This window comes from Pyrus communis, chromosome 2 (genome assembly GCF_963583255.1).
Source record: "Pyrus communis chromosome 2, drPyrComm1.1, whole genome shotgun sequence".
In the NCBI taxonomy this organism is placed as follows: domain Eukaryota; kingdom Viridiplantae; phylum Streptophyta; class Magnoliopsida; order Rosales; family Rosaceae; genus Pyrus; species Pyrus communis.
Window position 1 is genome coordinate 35651408 of NC_084804.1, and position 21769 is coordinate 35673176.

The 21769-nt window shown below is 36.6% G+C and overlaps 1 protein-coding gene across 2 annotated transcripts; it reads left to right on the top strand.

Annotated features, from left to right (window-relative positions):
* The first annotated feature begins 245 nt into the window (after positions 1–245).
* On the top strand, positions 246–5477 carry LOC137726364 (uncharacterized). 2 transcript variants are annotated; one of them, XM_068465283.1, is made up of 7 exons: positions 277–376; positions 477–726; positions 863–995; positions 1926–2073; positions 2804–2840; positions 3654–3978; positions 4107–5477. In XM_068465283.1, the coding sequence occupies exons 2-7, from the start codon at positions 544–546 to the stop codon at positions 4145–4147; spliced, it is 867 nt and encodes a 288-aa protein (XP_068321384.1). In that variant the 5' UTR covers positions 277–376; positions 477–543; the 3' UTR covers positions 4148–5477. The 2 variants fall into 2 exon arrangements, with proteins under 2 accessions (XP_068321385.1, XP_068321384.1); XM_068465284.1 differs by having other exon boundaries at positions 246–726; positions 4087–5477.
* Positions 5478–21769: the final 16292 nt, after the last annotated feature.

Consider the following 21769-nt stretch of genomic DNA (forward strand, 5'->3'; position numbering starts at 1 on the left):
GTGTGATAAAGACGCGCCAAAGGTAGAGCATGAGTGAATTTGGCACAATAATGTTCAAGAGGTGGGGGCTGGCTGTGTATATAATTCATGTCCGTATTAAGAGAGGGGCTTTCCACTTTTTTCTAACTTTCACTTCCTCCCTCCCTCTCTCTCTCTCTCTTCTCTCTCTTTAGTTTTCTCTTCTCTTCTCTTTTTGTTGATCTCTGACCTAATTGTCTGTCTGTGTGCTATCAACACCCTCACCACCACCACCACCACCACCACCCCCAAATTCACCAATCAGAATATCAAGCAAGATCCGTCTTCTTCTTCTTCTTGTACCGCCGCCACCACCACCAACAGCACCAGCAGCAGCTAAGCTAGAGCTAGATCTATTGTTAGTGTAGTGCATACCAATTATTAGTAGCTAGCTAGATATATATATATATATATATAGGACTCAATTCGTAATTAGTAACATCAACACCACCGCACAGGATTTCTGAGAGATCGATCAAGAGCTGATCATATCATCATATCGCCACGATCAATCGAGAATTGAAGATGACTCCAGCTAATCTGGCAGGGCAGTTTGGCGACACGACTTACACCAAGGTGTTTGTTGGAGGGTTGGCATGGGAGACCCAGAAGGAAACCATGAAGAAATACTTTGAACAGTTTGGAGACATCTTGGAGGCCGTTGTTATCACTGACAAGGCCACTGGAAGATCTAAAGGCTACGGATTTGTATGGACTTTCCCTTTCATTTCAGGCAATATATTGTATATAGGGTTTTTAGCTGGCCACTTAGATAGATCTTGAAAAAAATGAAAGATCTAAATACGGTATTTAATTATTATTTTGATTATATGTGTATATGTAGGTAACTTTTCGGGAAGCCGAAGCTGCGATGAGAGCTTGTGTGGATGCTGCTCCCGTGATTGATGGGAGGAGGGCCAACTGCAATCTTGCTTCTCTCGGTGTTCAGAGATCCAAGCCTTCAACTCCGAAGCATGGTAATATTCTATTTCTTCTTTAATTAATCTATTTTAATTCTGTATGATTAAGGTACCATATATTGTCATATACATATATATATATAGGTACTGTTTGAACTAACATAGGTTATACATGGATCTTAGCTTGCAAAAGCTTCATCATGAACTAATCTCGCGTTTTCACGTGAACACATATACTTATCTTTTAATATAAGGTACTTTAATTTATATATTATTTCTATTACCATCAGCTCTTGTGAATTAACTTGTTGAGGCAGCTAGCGAACAGCCTTAAGAGTTTTGGATATTCCTCACTAATATCATTGGTGCTTTCCAAGAAGAGGTTATTGAATATATTAGATTTTGACTGTGGTCCGAAAATATTCTTATTTGAGGAAAATTCTTTTCACAGTGAAACATATATGCAATAGTGCAGCTTTGGATATTCCTCAACTAAGAAATAAGTTTATTTCTGCAATTTATTTATTTATTTAAGTTTAATCAATTTTATCGAACGAGTCCAACATCTCATGTGCTTTTTGCAAAAATAGTTGGATATATATCTATATATAAAAAATTGGTGGCATGCAATACGTACCATTCTAAAGAACCATATTTCCATCCTCTTCTTGATTTGAACTTCGTTCAAGCAGATATAAAAAGTTAGAAACTGATCATGGTAGAAATATTAAACTTGAGTTAATTAGTGGCATGCAATATATTACTCTTCCCCTTCTTCTGATTATTTTATCATTAGATTAATGTTAATGCAATTTCGTGTATTATATATTTTAGAGAAATAATGTTAATCTCTGATGTTATTACTTATTTATGCAGCATGTAGAGAGATGTCTTTAATTTGAACAGTGACGTATAATCAAAGTTTATTGTTGGAAATATAATGATTTTAATGATAAAGAGATTAACTGGCCTGGGGATGATGGGCAGGTGGAGGAGGAGGAGGAGGCAGGAGCTTTGGGAGGGTAATGGGGTCATTCCGAACAGGGTTTGGAGGTGGAGTGGGATCAGCTTTTCCCTCTGCAGCAACCTTCCCTCATTATGCCATCCAACAAGGGATACCTTACAATCTTTATGGGTATGCATATATTGTACCCGTTTATTGACCATTTGACCATCTCCATCATCAAATAATATAACTAGGGTTACTTTACAGCCTTTATTTATGGCTAACTGAAACTGTTTTTTGGTATTCCGAACTACCTGGTTTAAACGTTAAATTTTTATTTAAAAATATAAAAAATAAGATTTAATCGTTAAAATACTCGGAGCACCAAATGTCTTTTCATAGAAAACTATATATATTGTATATATTGATGATGAAGATGCTTTATATGCTATGCTATATATTGTACCCCCATCCATCTTTGCTAGCTGTATGAATATGTGAGCATGGAAAGCTGCACGTGCTTTACCAACTCATGCGCTTCCACCACCCAACCTCATCATCCTCATTAAAGTAGCCCTACTACGTATCAAGATTCAAAAGCACGCTCATATCTCTCTCCACCACATACACAAATGAGTGTGATCAATATTCATTCCTTTTGGCATGGTTGTCATTCCGCCACCCCAAAACACACACAGAGTACATGTAATATATATACACATATTACATGCAGATTATATCATCAATTTCGCATGCCTGCATTGCATTCGCAACCTTAATTAACATGCATATGTATTTTTTTAACATGCATGAATTTGTTGCATATAAAAGTAATATACACATCGATTGAATACGTACAATCGATATTGTCTTGTTTAGTAGATGCTGACTGACTTGTAACTTTTTCCGTTTCGATCAGGTACTCTTCATACTCGCCAGACTACACTTACCCTACGGTTTGTACAATCTTCTCCTTTTTCTATTATATTATATTATTACCTTAATTAACTTGTAAAAATGTTTCTCTTACCACTTACTTGTACCATCTCTTTAATAGAGATAGACTCACATGCGTACCTACCTCTATTAGAAAGATAATACAAATAATGGTATAAATAGATGGTAAGTGTAACACTACTCATTAATTTGCATTTTCATTTCTAAGCTCAAATAATTCCTCTAAAACATTATACCCATTTGGCTTTCTCATGTTCTCTTTCTTTAATCAAACATTAATCTATAGGCACGCACTTTACTCTTCCAACAGCGTCCATATTACGTAAGGAGTAAAAGGAAAGGGGACCAACCGACACATATGCATTGCATGTCTTGGCAGTTCCATGTATGCGATACCAAGTTGGCAAGTTGTTAAAAACAATTTAACTTCTTCAACTAATTCCCATCAACCAAACTTTTTTTTTTTCTTTCTTTGATTAACATACACCCGTGTTCCAACTTGGTAGTTGGGCTTTCACTATGATCTAGACCAAACAGCACACACAACAGAACAGGAAAGGCAACAAACAGGAAACGCGACCATATATGAAAGTAACTGGGAACCCATATGTACAGACTCCACAGCATTAGTTTCACGGCTTGCTGAGTGTTTACTGATATTAAAAAATAAAAAATAAAAAATTCTTTTTCTTTCTAGATACTAATACCAAGTAATTGCACTTGAATTTAATTAAGGTAATTTTCAATTAATTAACTAACTCCTAGAAGGTAGTGATGATTTTATTTCTGTTCAATGTGGTATATATGTTCAGAACTACTATGGTTTGTACGGAGGGGCAGCAGGCCAGTATCCTATGTACGGGACAAGCCCTGCAACTGGGATGGTGGCCGGAGCAGCAGCCGCGGCGGCTTTTTACCCTTATCTTTCATATGGATCAGAAGGGAATGGAGGAGCCGCAGCAGCTGCATATGGTAGCTCAGGTGTGCCGAACTATGCAACTGGTATCCAATACCCACACCAGCAGCAGCAGCAGCAGCTTTTTCAGTATTCGACCATGAATTCAAGTGGAGTTGGAGGCTACCAGCACTATGGTCCTCCCATTTCTCTTGCGCCCTCACCCGCCTTGCAATCACCAGGTAATTACTTGAATTTGATTTTTGTTAGATTGAGATGAGAGCAATTTCTTAACTTCTAAACTAGTTAATCTTGGTTGAGATAGATGGAGACGCTAATATCCTTGACAGTGTGTTTTGCTGTGCCACAGGCGTAACCGTGGCCCTTCCTGCACCAATCCCTCATCGCTAGTTCATCCCAAAGTGCGTGCATGCATGCATGGCTTCAATTATTCAAACTCGATTCCACCCTCATCAGCTGCATATGCTTCTGAGTTTTCGGCAACCTCTGGCCTAACCATGGTTCACTTCTCCATCTCTTCCTCCCTCTCTCGCCGTCTAACACACAATTAATTAGCCCAAGCAATTGGCATTTGGACTAATTAATTTGCACAAATACAAAGCCTCCCAAAGGGGCTACATGAAATCATTCCATCTCCACAATTGGCTGGGGTACGTGCATCTCATGCATACTCATGCATTTCATTTTCCCCTTGAAGAGTTCTTTTGAAAGCATTATTTTAAACACCAACTCAGGCTATTGGGTTTAGCCAAGTTGGAAAATAGTTTTTTTTTTTTTTTCCTCTAAAATTCTTAGCCCTGGAGGGGCTGAGGCAACAAAAGAAAAATGTAACTTTTGGCCCGGGAAGGCTAAAGAAATGCATAAAATGGTTTGCAAATATTGTAAATTCAACACAAATAGCAAGCCCTTCACTTTTGAAAAATTTCAATCCAAAAATGTTTTATCCCTCTATCTTCAGCTAATCAATCACCTCAAACAAACAAAGGCACGCAGTTTTAGGGGAAAAAAACATGGGCATGGAATGCCCCAATTGTTTTGGCTGTTAACATATAGTCTTAGGATTTTGAAACTAGCTAAGAACAGTCATGTCTCTATAAAGCTTTACCAAGTTTTTGTCACCTTTCACATAATGTGTCTAACCAACCAACCAACGATCGATCCTTTCCTTTAGGGTAAAGGGAAGAAAATCACAAACTCTAGTTCGTTTCATGTAAATTCATCGAGTGTGGCTAAACTATGGGAGTTTTAGCCCCATTTCACTAATTTTAGGAGGGATAGTTTTTAGCATTAGCTTTTAGCTTTTGCTAGTACATTAATCTCATCATCCTTTTGAGCACTCCATTAATGGATGTGGAGTTCAAAAGCAGCTGCATGTAATCCTTGGAAGATATTTTGGTTCCCTTGGGTTCTTCTCCACTAACGCACCAACCATGGTTAGGACATAGGTCAACATCATCTCATCACATCTCTCTCTCTCTCTCTCTCTCTCTCTCTCTCTCTGTTCATCTTCTACTTGGAAATGGACCTTGATGCTCTTTTGATTATATGTATAAGTCTATGCTTTGGATTGCAATTAGGGATCCTATTAAGGACAGTTAAGATTCATTCTCCATCGGTGCTGGTTGAGAATGGATATGCTACTCACTACTATATATGCTTTTGATTTGAGACTTCTATGTTTACTTCTGATGATGATATTATGAGACTTTTAATTACCTAATTCTTCTGAAGTTCAAAAATTTGGCAGTATTTACAGAGGGAATATTGGTGACTTCTCAAACTTTAATTAAACATGACCATTAATATGCCTTGAATTGATGGTAGTGCCAGTACATGCAATTAAAGTGAGAGATTTACTGTCTTTTTGAGTAATTGTATTAGTGACGTATTGTTACCAATTCACTCTTAACACGTATATCTTCTAATTACTTTTTTTTTTTGTCTCAAAAAACTTATTAGATTCTTAGTGAAATGTTTACTTCTTCTGCCAAGATATTGAAATAAAAATTGGGCCAATACAAACCCATGAATGGACACCGCCATACTTCGAGACATAAGATGCAACAACATGAGCAGCATGGTTGGATTCCCGATGGGCATACGTGAACGTTGCGGTTTGGAAGGTTTCAGCAAGATTCCACATGTCGTCAATGATAGCCTCCAAAGATGCATCAACTCCCGTTTCCTTATTGATCATCTACACGATTGTCTTTGCATCAGTTTCAATCTCTTGGATGCCTTCCTTTGCACACCCTCAATGCAGTAGCTTCAGCCATTGCATCAGAATGGAAGTACAGGTCTCCCGAGCCTCCTGCAGAGTGCAGCAGGCCGGCAAAGTCCCTTATAACCCATCCTACTTCACCTTTATGTGTTTGGGGATTCCAAGCAGCATCAAAATTCACCTTAAGTGTCCCAAACTCTGGTCTTTTTCATCTCACCTTCCTTCCTGCAAATTCCAGTTCATTGGTTCCATCCACTGCATCTGTGGTTGTTGTGCTCGCCCGTTGTGCTTCCTTGTATTCTATCACCCTTTCCTTCCAAATTTCCATTGATTCTACCGGTGATTTAAGTGTTCCTTTGAAAAACACCTCGTTCCAGCATTTCCATATTCTCCGAAGGCCAAAAACAAGTTCTTGCAGGATTTCATTTTGGTTTCAAATTGCATAGAGCCTGTTGCACAGATGAGTCCATGTAATGAAATCATTAGCCCTCCAAGGTAATTATTGATGTTATACATTTGGTCTATTAGAATATACTATGCCATCAACACATATTATAACAAGTGGAATAACAAAACTGTATGAAAATACGACGGTCACACTAAAATGTTTCTCACCTTGTTAGTTAGAGTCCAAACTATATATATATTAAAACCTCTTTAAAGTAATACTCTATATGGAATAACCTCCTTAAAGTCATAAAAAAATTTAAACTCAATTTGGGACCAGTTACGTATTGGAATAAACTTCATATTATAATAAAGTTACAGTTTTTCTTGATCTCGTCTTAAGGAAACACATATCCACATAGTTATAATTGTCAATGATTACAAAAATAGGCAATATTATAAATAAAACTTTAAGATATTAATTAATTGAAGTTTGAAGGAGCTCGATTGACGTTTAAGTCCTAGAGCAGCTTGTGATACCTTAAACTATGGCTATTCTCTAACCACTTCACAATATCTTTTTGCTCCAGTTGGGGTTTGATTCTTTTCTTGGTTTTTTTTTTTTTTTTTTTTTTTTTTTTTTTGGCACAACTCAATACGAATTTTTTGTTGAAAATTTTGAGTAGAAATTTCATTGTCATACATTGGTCATTCCTAAAAGGTTTCCTCACTTTATGAGGTTTTGTCTCTTATAGATAGTGATTGGAGTAATAGACCTTTGAGAATGAAATTGGGCTCAACCTTGGGGTTGAGCTTTGGAGTGTACTAATTAATTGATAATTAATTAATAATTAATATATAATTAATTATCAAAAGATTGGGGCTCTTGGGCTCTGAAAATTAAATTCTTTAATTAATTATTATTTTTTAATTAATTTCGAATTTAATTAAATTATTTTGAACAGACTCATCTTTTCAAATGAAGTCTGAAGCCAATGGAAAAACGCAGAGAGCATAACACCCCTCTAAAGAGATGTCACCTAACAGTTACATCTCATTCTCATACCTGTTGCGAATAGGCATAATCTCACTATATATACATCCATCTGCACGCATTTAGAACACATAAATTATCAAATTCTTCTTCTACATTCCTAAACATTCTTACTGAGAGAATCACACATAAATTCGCCAGAAGTTAAGTTTTCCGGTGTTGGAATTTTAATTTGATCGTTGAATCCTGGTGAAGCAGACGTCCGTGAAACTACAAGCACTGAGTAGAGACGAAATTTTTGTTTCAAGGACATTGCAGTAGGTAAGCCTCGATCTTCAAGTTGTTTGTTTTATATTTTTGTTTTGTTCATACTCTGTTAATTTCCTATTCACATTTATTATTTATTAGCATATATAATTTTATTACAGATTGTTGACATATATCCAACAATCTTGAAACAGAAATCATGGATCAACAATCTATGTCTATGAATGGCGCTGTGCCAAAATACTCTGAAAAGCCTAAGAAGTTCAAAGGGTTGGACAGTTAAATATAGAACATTCAAAGATATGATTAATTCCATGTTAAATAGTTTTGGGCTTCCACACAGTTTGTGGGGTGAAGCTTTACTTACTGCAAATACCATATTGAATAAGGTTCCTCTAAAGAAGATTGACAAGTCACCTTATGAACTATGGAAAGGACATAAACCCACTTATAAAACCCTCAAAGTGTGGGGTTGCTTAGCAAAGGTGCAAGTTCCATTACCAAAAAGAACGAAACTAGGACCTAAAACTATTGATTGCGTATTCATTGAATATGCAAAGACCTAAAACTATTGATTGCGTATTCATTAAATATGCAAATAATATTGCTGCTTATAGGTTCCTTGTTGTAAAATCATCGATTTCTGACATACATGTTAACACTATATTAGAATCAGCAGATGCAGAATTCTTTGAGGATATATTTCCTTACAAAAAAAAGGAGTCTGGTTCTAATACAAAAAGGGTTCATGATCATAGTCATGATGAAGCCTCTTCTTCTGGTGTCCAAGATGTGGAACCAAGAAGAGGGAAAAAAAAATCAAAGTTTCTAAAAACTTTGGACCAGATTTCATTACTTTCTTGTTCGAAAATGAACCTAGAACTTTTAAAGAAGCAATGATCTCTTCCGAGGATCCTTTATGGAAGGAAGCAATTAAAAGTGAAATGGAATCCATTATGGAAAATAACACATGGGAATTAGTTGATTTACCTCCCGGTAGTAAACTAATTGGTCATAAATGGATTTTCAAGAAGAAACTTAAGGCGGATGCAACCATTGATAAATTCAAGGCACGTTTAGTAGCCAAAGGTTATCGCCAAAAGGAAGGGTTGGACTATTTTGACACCTATTCTCCAGTTTCTCGCATAACGTCAATGAGGACATTAATGGCGATTGCGGCTGTATACAACTTTGATATACATCAAATGGATGTAAAAACAGCTTTTTAAAATGGAGAACTAGATGAAGAAATATACATGGAACAACCTGAAGGGTTCATGCTTAAAGGACAAAAAAGCAAAGTGTGCAAATTAGTTAAGTCATTATATGGACTTAAACAAGCACCAAAATAATGGCACGAGAAATTTGATCATACTTTGTTGACACATGGGTTCAAAATAAATGAATCTGATAAATGTGTCTACATTAAGAGTAATGATAAAACTTGCGTTATTGTCTGCTTGTATGTGGATGATATGCTCATAATGGGAAGCGATAAAGATGTAATAAACAAAACAAAGAAAATGTTGAATTCAAATTTTGACATGAAAGACTTAGGTCAAGCCGATGTCATTTTAGGAATTCAAATGAAGAGAAATAGTGAAGGGTATGTCCTTACACAATCCCATTATGCAGAAAAAATATTACTATGTCCTTACACAATCCTATTATGCAGAAAAAATACTACGAAGGTTTGGTCAATTTGACTGCAAACCTGTTACAACTCCTTTTGATGTTGGATGCAAGTTGGAGAAAAATAAAGGCAACGCCATATCTCAACTTGAATATTCTCAAGTAGTTGGAAATCTAATGTACTTGATGAATTCAACTAGGCCAGACTTAGCTTATGCAGTAAGTAGGCTTAGTAGATATACAAGTAATCCGACACAAGCGCATTGGGATGCTTTAGTAAGAGTGTTAAGGTATTTGAAAAATGCACTTAACTACGGATTACACTACACAAAGTATCCACCTATTGTAGAAGGCTTCAGTAATGCCAATTGGATTTCTGACGCTACAGAATCCAAGTCAACAAGTGGATATGTTTTTACCTTGGGAGGTGTAGTAATATCTTGAAAATCCTCTAAACAGAAATGTATAGCTCTTTCCACCATGGAGTCCGAGTTTATAGCTTTAGACATGATTGGCGACGAAGCCGAGTGGCTCAAACATTTTCTGGAGGATATTCCAGTGTGGCCAAAGCCTGCTATATGTATACATTGTGACAGTATGGCCGCGCAATTAAGGGCCAAAAGTCATGTATACAATGGCAAGTCGCTACACATCAGGCGTCGACACAATACTCTTAAGAAGTTGCTCTCCAATGGAATAATATCCATTGTTTATGTAATGTCAAAAGAAAATATAGCTGATCCTTTGACAAAAGGCCTACCAAGAGAGCAAATATTATTTACATCAAGGGGAATGGGTCTCAAGACAATTCAATGAATCTAACTGGGCAGAAACCTAACCTAGCTGATTGGAGATCCAATGGTCTAGGTTCAATAGGCAAACTGGTTGAGTTTGATTCAAAAGTTGAACACACAACTTACCTATTCTTATGATAAAATGTGTGTTGTTTGTTGAGTTTGAGGGGTTATGTTTTGTACATTTAATGACATTAATATCTTATTATCAAGAAGAATATGGCAGACTATTCTTAATTAATGTCACTTATATAGGAGTAAATGGGGCCACATTTATGAGAATTGAAATGGCTAAATTCTCTAAAGCTCTTACGAAATCCGGGATATGTTCAGGGCCAAAATGAACACAACCGTATGAATTGACGTGTGGCAAATGTGATATGTGTGTAGCATATTGTCTCAGTTTACTACTGTGATGAACAGTTCAAGATCTTCCACATCCACTGTGTCACTAAGTAAACCCGATATGTTTTCACTAGGGTAAGTTCAAGTCCAAAAGACACTTCACTCGATGCATATCATGTCTATTCTTTCTCAATTTTAGGCAGCCTAGTCATACATTTGCTTTCAAATGTGGGGTATTGTTGGAGTTTGAATGAAATTTCAACCCGAATGTGGGGTATTGTTGGAAATTTCGAGTAGAAATTTCATTGTCCCACATTGGCCATTCCTAAAAGGTTTCCTCACTTTATAAGGTTTTGTCTCTTATAGATAGTGATTGGAGTAATGGACCTTTGAGAATGAAATTGGGCTTAACCTTGGGGTTGGGCCTTGGGGTGTATTAGTTAATTGATAATTAATTAATAATTAATATATAATTAATTATCAAAAGATTGGGGCTCTTGGGCTCTGAAAATTAAATTCTTTAATTAATTATTATTTTTTAATTAATTTCGAATTTAATTAAATTATTTTGAAAAAACTCATCTTTTCAAATGAAGTCTGAAGTCAATGGAAAAACGCAGAAAGCACAGCACCCCTCTAAAGAGATGTCACCCAACAGTCACATCCCATTCTCATACCTCTTGCGAACAGGCATAATCCCACTATATATACATCCATTTGCAAGGCATTTAGAACACAGAAATTATCAAATTCTTCTTCTACATTCCTAAACCTTCTTACTGAGAGAATCACACATAAATTCACTAGAAGTTAAGTTTTCCGGTGCTGGAATTCTAACTTGATCGTTGAATCCTGGTGAAGCAGACGTCCGTGAAACTACAAGCACTGAGTAGGGACGAAATTTCTGTTTCAAGGACATTGCGGTACGCAAGCCTCGATCTTCAAGTTATCTGTTTTATATTTTTGTTTTGTTCATACTCTATTAATTTCCTATTCGCATTTATTATTTATTAGCATATATAATTTTATCACAGATTGTTGGCATATATCCAACATCTTTTCAGTTAACTGATTTTTTATGTTGACTTTGGTTGCCATGGCTAATTTGATAAAGGAGAAGAGAACTAAGCAGCCAACGCTATTCATGGTACTCAACAGGGGAACTCAACCCATACTGGTTTTTTCCTTATTTTTCTCTCAGACTAGCAGGTAGGAGGCCTGCATGCCCAGCATTCTAGCAGCCCATGAGGCCCTCGACCTCCTCATCTCTCTCAATCGCCGGCCTGATCCCCGTCAGATCCAAGAAGCCAGAAGACATGAGTCATGCGACTCACCTAACATTGTGCCCCAACGCCTCAATTTGAGGCTCTAGCTGCACAAGCTGCCTTTGGCTCTAGCCAAGCCAAGCAGCCCAAGTAGTGGTCCTTACCATAGCACCTTCACGGCTTATGCCGAGCCGACTCTTGGCCCTGCCAGCCAATGTGCCGCACCACCTCGACAGTTGCCTCGCGACAACACTATCTAAGCAGAAAACAAGGAAAATTAATTTTTTCTTACCTCGGTGCGGCGCGGAAAAGACAAAGAAAGCAACGAAAGACGATGCTTTGCACAGGCAAGATGTAGAAGATTGCTAGAGGAAGGGGAACAAATATCCTCTAAGCTCTCTCTCTCTTGTAGGGTAGAATAAATTGCTCTTCAAAGTTGATTTAATAACCCACTTAAGGTGGACTTAAATAGGCTTTGACAAAAATTTATTTCCCTTTCCTAGAAGGATCTAATTTCCTATTAAAAAGGGAATCTACATCAAAATAGGAAGCAGTCTTAAGTTTTCTACAGCAAGAAGATCTCTACACGTGCTGCCCTTTCCTGCGAGCAGCCCAACAGGTATGGGGCCATTTGTGGAGCCAAAAATAATCACAAGACGGCACGTGGATTTTTGGATAGAAGAGGACAAAAATACCCTTGAGGCATACTGGGATTCCTACACGCGAGCAGCGGTCAATCATCCATCAACCAAGTCAAAAGTGCCCAAAGAAGGTAACAAATTCAAAATTATTTCATCCTTCCTCATTCCATATTCTCTACAAAGCAATCATTCCATAACCTTCAAAACATTCCATAAAAATTATGTTAATTGGTTAATTAATGGATTTATTTCCTAATTAATCCATTAATCACCAATTAATTCACACATTATACCAATTAAATCTCCCATTATATCAATTAATCACCCATTACACAAACTATCACCCATTACACACCAAAAATACCCCAAACTATCACCAATTAAATCACACTATCACCCGGCCATGCTCTATATATTGAACCCCATTTTTCTCTAAAAAGCTAGGTCTTCACTCTTGCTAAAGTTCTCCAAAACTCTCAACACTTTTCTCTCTAAATTCTAACTTTGGCATCAGAGGTTCTTCGGCCAAAGCTGCCCCCCCCCCCCCAAATTCATCGTGGGCGCGTGAGGCTCGTTGCCTTGACCTAAGGTGTTATTTGTTTTGTAGGTGCAGTTTGTCCAAGATCAAGGAGGAAGAAATTTGCATCCACACTACGGGCAAGAGGAGAGTTTAATAATCAACAGAGCAATCCACCGTCTATATACATGGATAATTTTAATATGCGTAGAATCTGAATTGTTTAAATTAAATATAGGGATTTATATACAGATTTTATTCATCTATTCATCGTATAGGGGAACAAATTAATTAATAGGTAATTTTGTATAAAATCAATAAAAAGTTACAATATTAATAAATGTTTGAGAACAAATTAATTAATGAGTGATTTTGTATAAAATCAATAAAAAGTTGCAATATTAACAATATTTTTCTTGAGAGAATATATCAATAATATTTATGTTAATTATAAATACGTTCATGATGTATTGTGACACTTAAATGCATTTAAAATAAACAAAAATTACAAAATATGCCACCACAATTGGCACTAACTTCAACTGAACCCTTTTCGCATATATTTTATATTTTGAAATAGGTCAATATAGATCTAGACACTGTGTTGCAAAAATCGTACACATGACATGTGACGAGTTATCAAGAGGGGCACGTGTCAACACTTGGCGGTAAGTAATTAAGGAATTATCTTTCTAATTCTTTAATTTAACTCAATCAATTTAATTGATTTAAAATGCCAAATTAAGGATCAAAGGTTATTGATTTTATTTGATTTAAATCAAACATTATTTGATTAAATCAAAGATTTTTATGAAGTCAAATCACGAAACAAGCCTATCAAGTCTTGTTTCTTTCGTCAATTAATCAAGACCAAATCAACCCTCAGTCAAGACTTGGAGAGCCTATAAATACGTGGCTCTAAGACAAAAGAAAGACCCTCTTAGAGAAATTCATCCTCACACCCACTAAACCCCCAAACACTTTCACAACTTAGAAGATTCAAAAAGCTCTCTGCATGCTTTGTCACACTTGTGAAGAACCAAGCACCCCTACACGTGCCACTTCCTCCATCACCACAAGCCAAAACCTTGAGGTGTTCATTAATTCGAGATCAAGTCACCACGACCCTCAGATCAACAAAACACACACTTTTCACCTAGGAGATCGAATCAGTGGATTCAAAGCTGTAACAGAAATTATAACCCTAATTTTACATTGATACAATCATTTACTTTGTACACACATTCTTGTTTGATTTGTCATAGGAATTTCACGTTTACAACTTTCATAGAATTTGCTTCACCAGTGCGGATAATGTTATTTTAATGTTTTGTTTTGTTTTTGTTTGTTTGTGTCAAACGATAGATTTTGTTAGATTAGATGTTAAATTAGCTACCAACTGAGTTTGAAACCATGCCGTCATGCAAAGGCTCAACACCTTTCCACCATTGTGGTAAAGGGCTACTTGCTTATTTTAATGGTTTCAATGAGATGATTTAGAACAGCTTCTGTATTCATTTCAACTATCTTTCTTTCAGTGCTTGTTTTATTTTCTTTTCTTGACTGTGTTTATCATCTCATGGAGTGTTTTTTCGAAGCTTAGAACCTTAATCAATATGCAAGTGAAAGGCAAAAGTTCTATATTACAGGTTAATTGTGATTCATTCTTAATAATCCTATGCATGATAGTTAATAAATAATCTGCTATTTGCATGGTAGTTGATAAATATTTTTATAATTAAACTGTGTATTTCTTAGCTTAATTATAAATTAAGGGTGGTTGAAAATTATATATTCATGCATGCAGTGGCAAAGCCAAGAATAAATGAGGGGAGGGGCAAAATTTAAAAGCGTTAATAAAAAAAAGATAGACAATTAAATCCTTTTACATGTTAGACAAAATCAATGTCGTTTACAATGTATCAATAGAAAGAAATATAGTTACAATTATGTGGACAAGGTTTCAAGTCATAAAAGCTTGGCATAATAGGTTCATTATTAATAAAAGCAAAAACATCTCTTTCAATGTGAAAAACCAAGCTATCACTCAACAATGGATTTCCATTTTGCTACGCAGGTGTTTTAAACTATTCATATCACTGTTTCTTATAGTTTTGTTCCATTACGTAACTTTATAATGGGAAAAAATATAAAAAAACTTAGACTCTTAATTTTATGGTATAGTCTACTATATGACTAATAACTAATTAAACTAACAACTTAATTAATCAATATCAATAATCACATAAATTATTTTATAATCATATAAGCTATTCAATGATCATTAATTCAATTCATCAATAATAAACCATTTCATTCATCAATAATCATATAATTCATATCAATAATTAATGATCAATACCATAAGCAATAATTCCATATCAATTAACCACACTTCATATTAAATTATCAATTAGGAATTTAAACTAAAAAAAACTAGAAATTTAACTTAAAAATTGGCTTTAAAATCCATATCAATTAACCACACTTCATATTAAATTATCAATTAGGAATTTAAACTAAAAAAAACTAGAAATTTAACTTAAAAATTGGCTTTAAAATCCGGCTTTGAAGCAGAAGCTGCTGACTTGGTTTGGAACTGGAAGTTGCTTGCTAAGGCTTGACTTGAAGGTTGTAAAGGAAGGGGTAATTTGGACATAATAACTGATTTGGGTGAGGGGATTGGGAATTTGGGATTGGGAGAATGAAGGATTAATGGGGCCGAGTGGTCCCCATATTGTATTATATATTTTTTTATATTGAAAAAACCACGCTGGGGTTAGTGGGTGGTCCCCATATTGTATTTTATAGTTTTTTTCATTAAATCAAACGACGTCGTCCTTCCTTTCGTTTTGGGCCTGAACTTTTCAGAAAAAAAGAAGAAAAAAAAAAAAGAAAGAGCCACCGCACACAGCAGCAGCAGCAAAAAACATAACCCTCACTTGCAAATTTTCCGACGGACCAGAGGGGCAGCTACTCACTTCTGGCTTCATTTCCGGCGAGAGGAGGGGCGTTCGCCCCTCCTTGCTCCTCTGTAGCTTCGCCACTGCATGCATGTGTTTTTCTTTCTTCCTAGCTTTCAATCTGTTATCTGAGGTTTCAATTTTATTCACCTGATATTCAAAAGGACTACGAATAATAAACCAGACGGTAGAAGAACATCTTGTGGCAATGAAGAAAAAAGGAGAGGGAAGTACTGAACAACAATGTGGAAATATTTTTCATGTTTAACATGACTATGAAAATGGCTTAATATATTCCACAAACACCTTTTTTGTGACATCCCACATCGCCCAGGGGAGTGATCCTTAAATGTATATTCCCATCCTTACCTAGCACGAGGCCTTTTGGGAGCTCACTGGCTTCGGGTTCCATGGGAACTCCGAAGTTAAGCGAGTAGCGCGCGAGAGCACTCCCAGGATGGGTGACCCATCGGGAAGTTCTCGTGTAAGTTCCCAGAAACAAAACCGTGAAGGCGTGGTCGGGGCCCAAAGCGGACAATATCGTGCTACGGTTGTGGAGCGGGCCCGGGAAGTGATCCGCCCCGGGCCGGGATGTGACATTTTTTTTTTTGTTTCTTATTGAACATAAAGATGTAAATAGATTTTGCTATGGATGTCAATAGATTTTAATATTTGAATATCGGATTACGAACAAACGAGACTACAAAATAATAAGAAAATTATTAATAAACAAAAATGCTGGAACTGTTATAAAACTCCAAGAGGCTACATTGTCAATGACTTATTCCACGGAGCTACGAAGCATTATGTTTATAGCGAACAAACCTAACCCTAATACTAACAGGCTAGGCCCACTAAACTTATAAGAAAACCCAAACAATATAATACCTAAAATACTAATATTCCAACACCCCCCCCCCCCCGGGTCAAACTCATGTTGGTATACGACATGGGTTTGCAAACAAACAGATATGGACTGGTAGACATGCAAACTTGACTTGACTGGCGAACTTGGCTTTGTGAACTGGCGAACTGATTTTAATTCCGACCGGCTAGTATTGAGAGTATGAAAAGAACCCGTCACTAAACGGACGAGATTTCCATATCTTAATTGTAACTACGAACAAACAAAAACAAAGTACTACCACTCGAGTGGTCCAAATCCAAACACTCGAGTGATGTCACAAAATCAATTCCAAACAGGCCAACCAACAATTCATGCGGGCGTAAAACAAACATAACCATATATATATATATATTTTTTTTTTTCTTTGCCCGTGTGGGCCTAAAAACCTTTCAACCTTTTCCTTTTTTTTGTTTTTTGTTTTTGTTTTTTTCTTCCTTCTTGTTCTTTTATATTCTATAAACAGTATACCAACAAACAAGTAGGAATCAGGTCAAACTGGTGGTGCAACAGCGATGAAAAAGAATGGGCACCAACAGGATTTCAAGCAGATACGGTGGTCAGCGTTGGTTGGGTTCGTCAGGCAGGTGGTTCCAGGTGGCAACGAGATGGTGATGGTCTGGTACGATGATCAAGCGGCTATGGGGTAGAGGGTTGGTCAGGCAGTTAGTAGCGATGTTGATTCTGGTGGGCATGATGGCGGGTTTGATGCAAGTTGATGGGTTCAACAACTCTAGTCAGGTAGGTGCTGTTCTGGGCTTCACAGTGGTTCAGGTGGACGGCAAGATGATATGCAGTAGCAGTGGCTTTTTGGCTCGTATTAGAGTATGAGTATGATTCTTACATGTCTTGGGATGATTAACATTATCATTAAGAAGTCTTAGTTATGTCAGCTAAAGTAAATCCTGTTGTGATTGGGATATTGAGAACTCTTGTATTTACACAAGTACAAAACTCATTCTGGTATGAGGAATGATATTCCTTATTTGATTGTGATAGGGCAATCTGTGGATTGGTATAAAAACACAAGCCACTGTTGTCACAAACAATGCTCTTACTTTCGAACCAATAACCTATTCTTGGGAGAACATTGAGGTTTGCAGAGAAGATAAGGTTGTGTGCAAGGAGAGTGATGGCTTTTACCTCAATGAACATGTCTACAAGTTAGTTCTCTGTCATATGTGGTTTATCCTTTGTTCTTCATATGCAAATCAATACTGTAATTTAATTGCTCGATCTTTTGGTTATTGGGGGAGACTTATAATGTTTTAGTTGTCTCGATTTCACTCTTACATGTGTTATCAGAGCCTACCAAATCTTGTGATTAAATTCAATTGATAAAACACTTTAGTTACGAAGTTTTTTCAAACTAGAATGGAAGAACAAATCTGTAATAAAACAATCATTAAATAAACGACGTCATTTTTCAGCATTTTTTAAGAAATTTTTGACCGTTGGGATATAAAGGGTTAGGACTAGGGTTTTCTTAAAAAAATTTAAAATTTTGACCGTTACTGGCCTAAGGGAAAGGTGAACCTTTCCAGAATGCTACTTCTGTGTTTTCTCATTGGGTTCTAAGTTAAGATTCAGGCAAATGCTTTAGCAAACACTATTTTCATGGATTCATGTTTCAATAATTAAAATGCCGTTGCATGCTCTCAATGTGACGACCTATCCCAAATTATTATATATATTTTCTCCCCTAGTGTGTAAAGTGATGAAATTGTCCTAGTTGGCTTAGTGACGTGGATGTACATATGTAGTTTTAAATTAATTTCCTCGCTATTGTAATTAGATTGTACTCGACGTCACGAGTGCGTTGACGCAAGTTAGGGCCGAATCGGAGTTGTAACAAGGAAGTTACGAACGTATAGAACGTAAACCGACCAAAATAAGAAACCAATCACCATAATTCCTATTTCCTTGGACCCAATTAGGTATTTGGGCTATTATCTCATCTGGACCAATCAAAATTAGTCATCTCTCTCCCTTTCTCACGGCAGCCCAATCAGGGCTTAATATTTTCTTCTTCTGCCAATTAGGAGGACACACACATGTTAAGTGACTTCGACTGCCATACTATTTTATATTGGTTTCACACCTGGCTTACACTTACTCTTGTTGAGATATTGTGACATGCCATACTTCAATTTTTACTGCTCTTGTGCATTCATTTTTCCTACCTACGTAGTAATATTTTCTAGAAATTATATGGGTTTTACGGAGAGGGATTATTATGTTCGTAAAGATAAATGTGTTTTTAAACGCTTTGTTTTTGCCCACTCACCCTTCTGATTTGTGCCCTTCCAGGTTCTAGGTAGCTGTTCGTCTTTGGTGGCTCACAAGGACTACATGGCGGTTCTGACGTTTCCATAAATAAAAGTAGGGATCTTCTCCCTATTTGTATAATTAGTACTTAGTTAGTTCGATTGCACTTTCATTTTACCTATGATCTGATATGTGTGGATCTTATATTTGATAACTTTCACACACTTACATAGTATCTCTATTTGAATAAGTTTAGTTTTGGTTTTTAATTATTGACATTTCTTTTATTAGTATCACTTCTGTTGCGCACTTGGCTACGTCACTCTCACGTGATGGCCAACATTTCTCAATTCCGGTCGGGGTATGTCAGTTTGGTATCAGAGTAAGGTTGGGCAGTCCTATAGTTTTTCTAAAGTCCTAATCATTTTGATCTCTTATGTCAGAACCATGTCGCCTCGTAGATAGCCACGTACTTCCTCTGAGACTAATTTTCTAGATATTGGACAACTTGGTGAAGCTATTGCTAGTGCTATTCAGTCCTCACTTTGTCCTCCCTAGAAGACCCCCCTTGGAGACTGTAAATAACTTGAATCTAAATGATTTCTTTGGTAATGAGAGGTCCTAGGGAGCTGAGTGTTGGCTCGACCATGTTGAGAAAACCTTTCGGGTGATGCAATGACGAGGAAATCTTTCAGAGGATAGATGGGTCGAGACATCCACTTGGTTCTTGCGTTTGGAGACTACATCATGGTGGAAACAGGAATCCTTTCAGCTGTCAGCGGACGATGCCATAAATGGGAAGGTTTTCAAGCATCTATTTCAAAAGAGATTTATACCTCTAGAGTATTTGGATCATAAGAGGGATGAATTCTCAGAACTGAAGCAAGGGAAAATGTCAGCCACTGAGTATCATCGAAAGTTCACTGATTTGTCCCGATATTCTCTAGAGATTGTTGCAAATCCTGTTGAGATGCTCCGACGTTTTAAGAAGGGTACTAGTAAGAAGTTGTGTTCTATGGCGACTTTGACTCCCTGTTCCACATATCAAGAGTTTTTCAAGGTATTACTTCGGGTTGAGGACTCTGAGAATGCTCTGGATGATAGTGATGAGGAGGAAGAAAAAGGTAATGCTTAGAAAAATAATACTAATAAAGATAAAGGGCAACCCTCATACGGTCCTTGTAAAATACATAATTTTAAGCGAAGTGGCAACAGTTCTGGTTCATCTAATGGTGGTTTGAATTCTGCTACGCCGCAGAGGGGTGGCAAGTTCACAGGTGGTTCCTGATTCCAGAGGCAAAGAGAATCCTAATAGTTATGGTGCTCCACTTTGTCGTAGGTGTAATAATCGTCATTTTGAGGAGTGTAGACAAGGTGGTAGTGGTAGATGTTTCACTTGTGGTCTGATGGGGCATAAGGCTAACCAGTGTTTGCAGAATCAATAGAAACCTCAGCCCCCTGCATTACCACCAGCTATACCTCTTAAGCAGATTCTGGGGCCTAGTGGCTATACTCTGACAGGCTATGGTGGTCCTTACTGATGAGTCCATATTATATCATATATTTTATCCTAATCTTAATATTAATTTATTGGTTATTTTGGTAGAATTTTGATACTTTGGATTAGATTTTCAATGTAGGACATTCAACTTCCTCTGAAGCAAAAAGTGATCAAACGGATGAATTTTGGAGTGATTCCAATTGGAGGATGTTGGTGTACCTTTCAAGATGATTGTTTTTTCTACTAGGCCGTTTGACCGTGGCGATGAAATTAAGGCCCAGTGCACATCTTTCCCAAATTGACGTTTTTAGACGTTTTGAGTATTTTGGAGGTTAAGATGGCATATTTTGAGGAAGATTCCTTCTGAGGATTTGTAAGGGACATCTTCAGCTTTCAAAAGAGACCTTTTAGGACCAAATCAGAGTTGATTTGGTCGGCCAAAAGTATGATTTTCTGAGAACTCCAAATTCTGGTTCAAATAGGAAACCTTTTATTTTCTGTTTTATGATTTAATTATGTTTCCTAGTTTTATTCTAAGACATTTTCAAGGTAGGGTTTTATTTTCTAGTAGTATAAATAAGGCTTGTTAGCCATTAGGGCTTTTGATGCAACATTGGAGGAGAACGCACGCACAACTCTAGAGGGTTTTTGAAGTTTATTTTCTAGGTGTTTTCTATTTTTTTCTATTTCAATAAAATTCCTTTTGTTTTATGGTTGTTCATAACTAATTTCCATTTACTAGGGCAATGCCTTGAGCCTTAGCATGAATATGTAGTTTTTATTTAATTGCTTATGATTATACATGCATGCTTTGAATTATTAATCACTGTGCTTTAAATTGTCTCTATATCTTAATGCTTAGCTACCATTATGATATTTAGATAAGTAGTTGGATGCAATTCGGTCGAAATGCCACCGAGGAATTGAGTATTGCTTCTTGTGATTGATACTTGTAATTTCACCTAGGCGAATGCCACGTCTTAGGGGTTGCATGGTTTTTCAAAGGGTTTTCACAAAGCGTAATGAGTCATGCATGTTTATATTTGATCTGAATGCCATAGACGGATTGCATGTTTGATATAGGTTCTAGCTTGAATGCCATAAGTAGAATATGCATAAAGAAAACCTAACCTTCAAAGTTGCATGTGTAATTCATAAGTAATTGGTAAATCTACATAGGATTGTTAAGGGGACGGCGTAACCCTAGGCTTTTACAATTTGGTTTTCAAAATGTTTTCGTTTGTTTTCTTTACTTTGCTAATTTCTTTATTCATTTTAATTAAATTCGTTTTTATTATTCTTAAATTCAAAAT

Bases quoted from the DNA above. Each gene is read 5' to 3' on its own strand.
- LOC137726364 (XM_068465283.1), top strand. From the start codon at position 544: ATGACTCCAGCTAATCTGGCAGGGCAGTTTGGCGACACGACTTACACC. The intron at 2,841-3,653 runs GTTTGTACAATC...ATATATGTTCAG, and splicing joins CAGACTACACTTACCCTACG to AACTACTATGGTTTGTACGG. The intron at 3,979-4,106 runs GTAATTACTTGA...GCTGTGCCACAG, and splicing joins ACCCGCCTTGCAATCACCAG to GCGTAACCGTGGCCCTTCCT.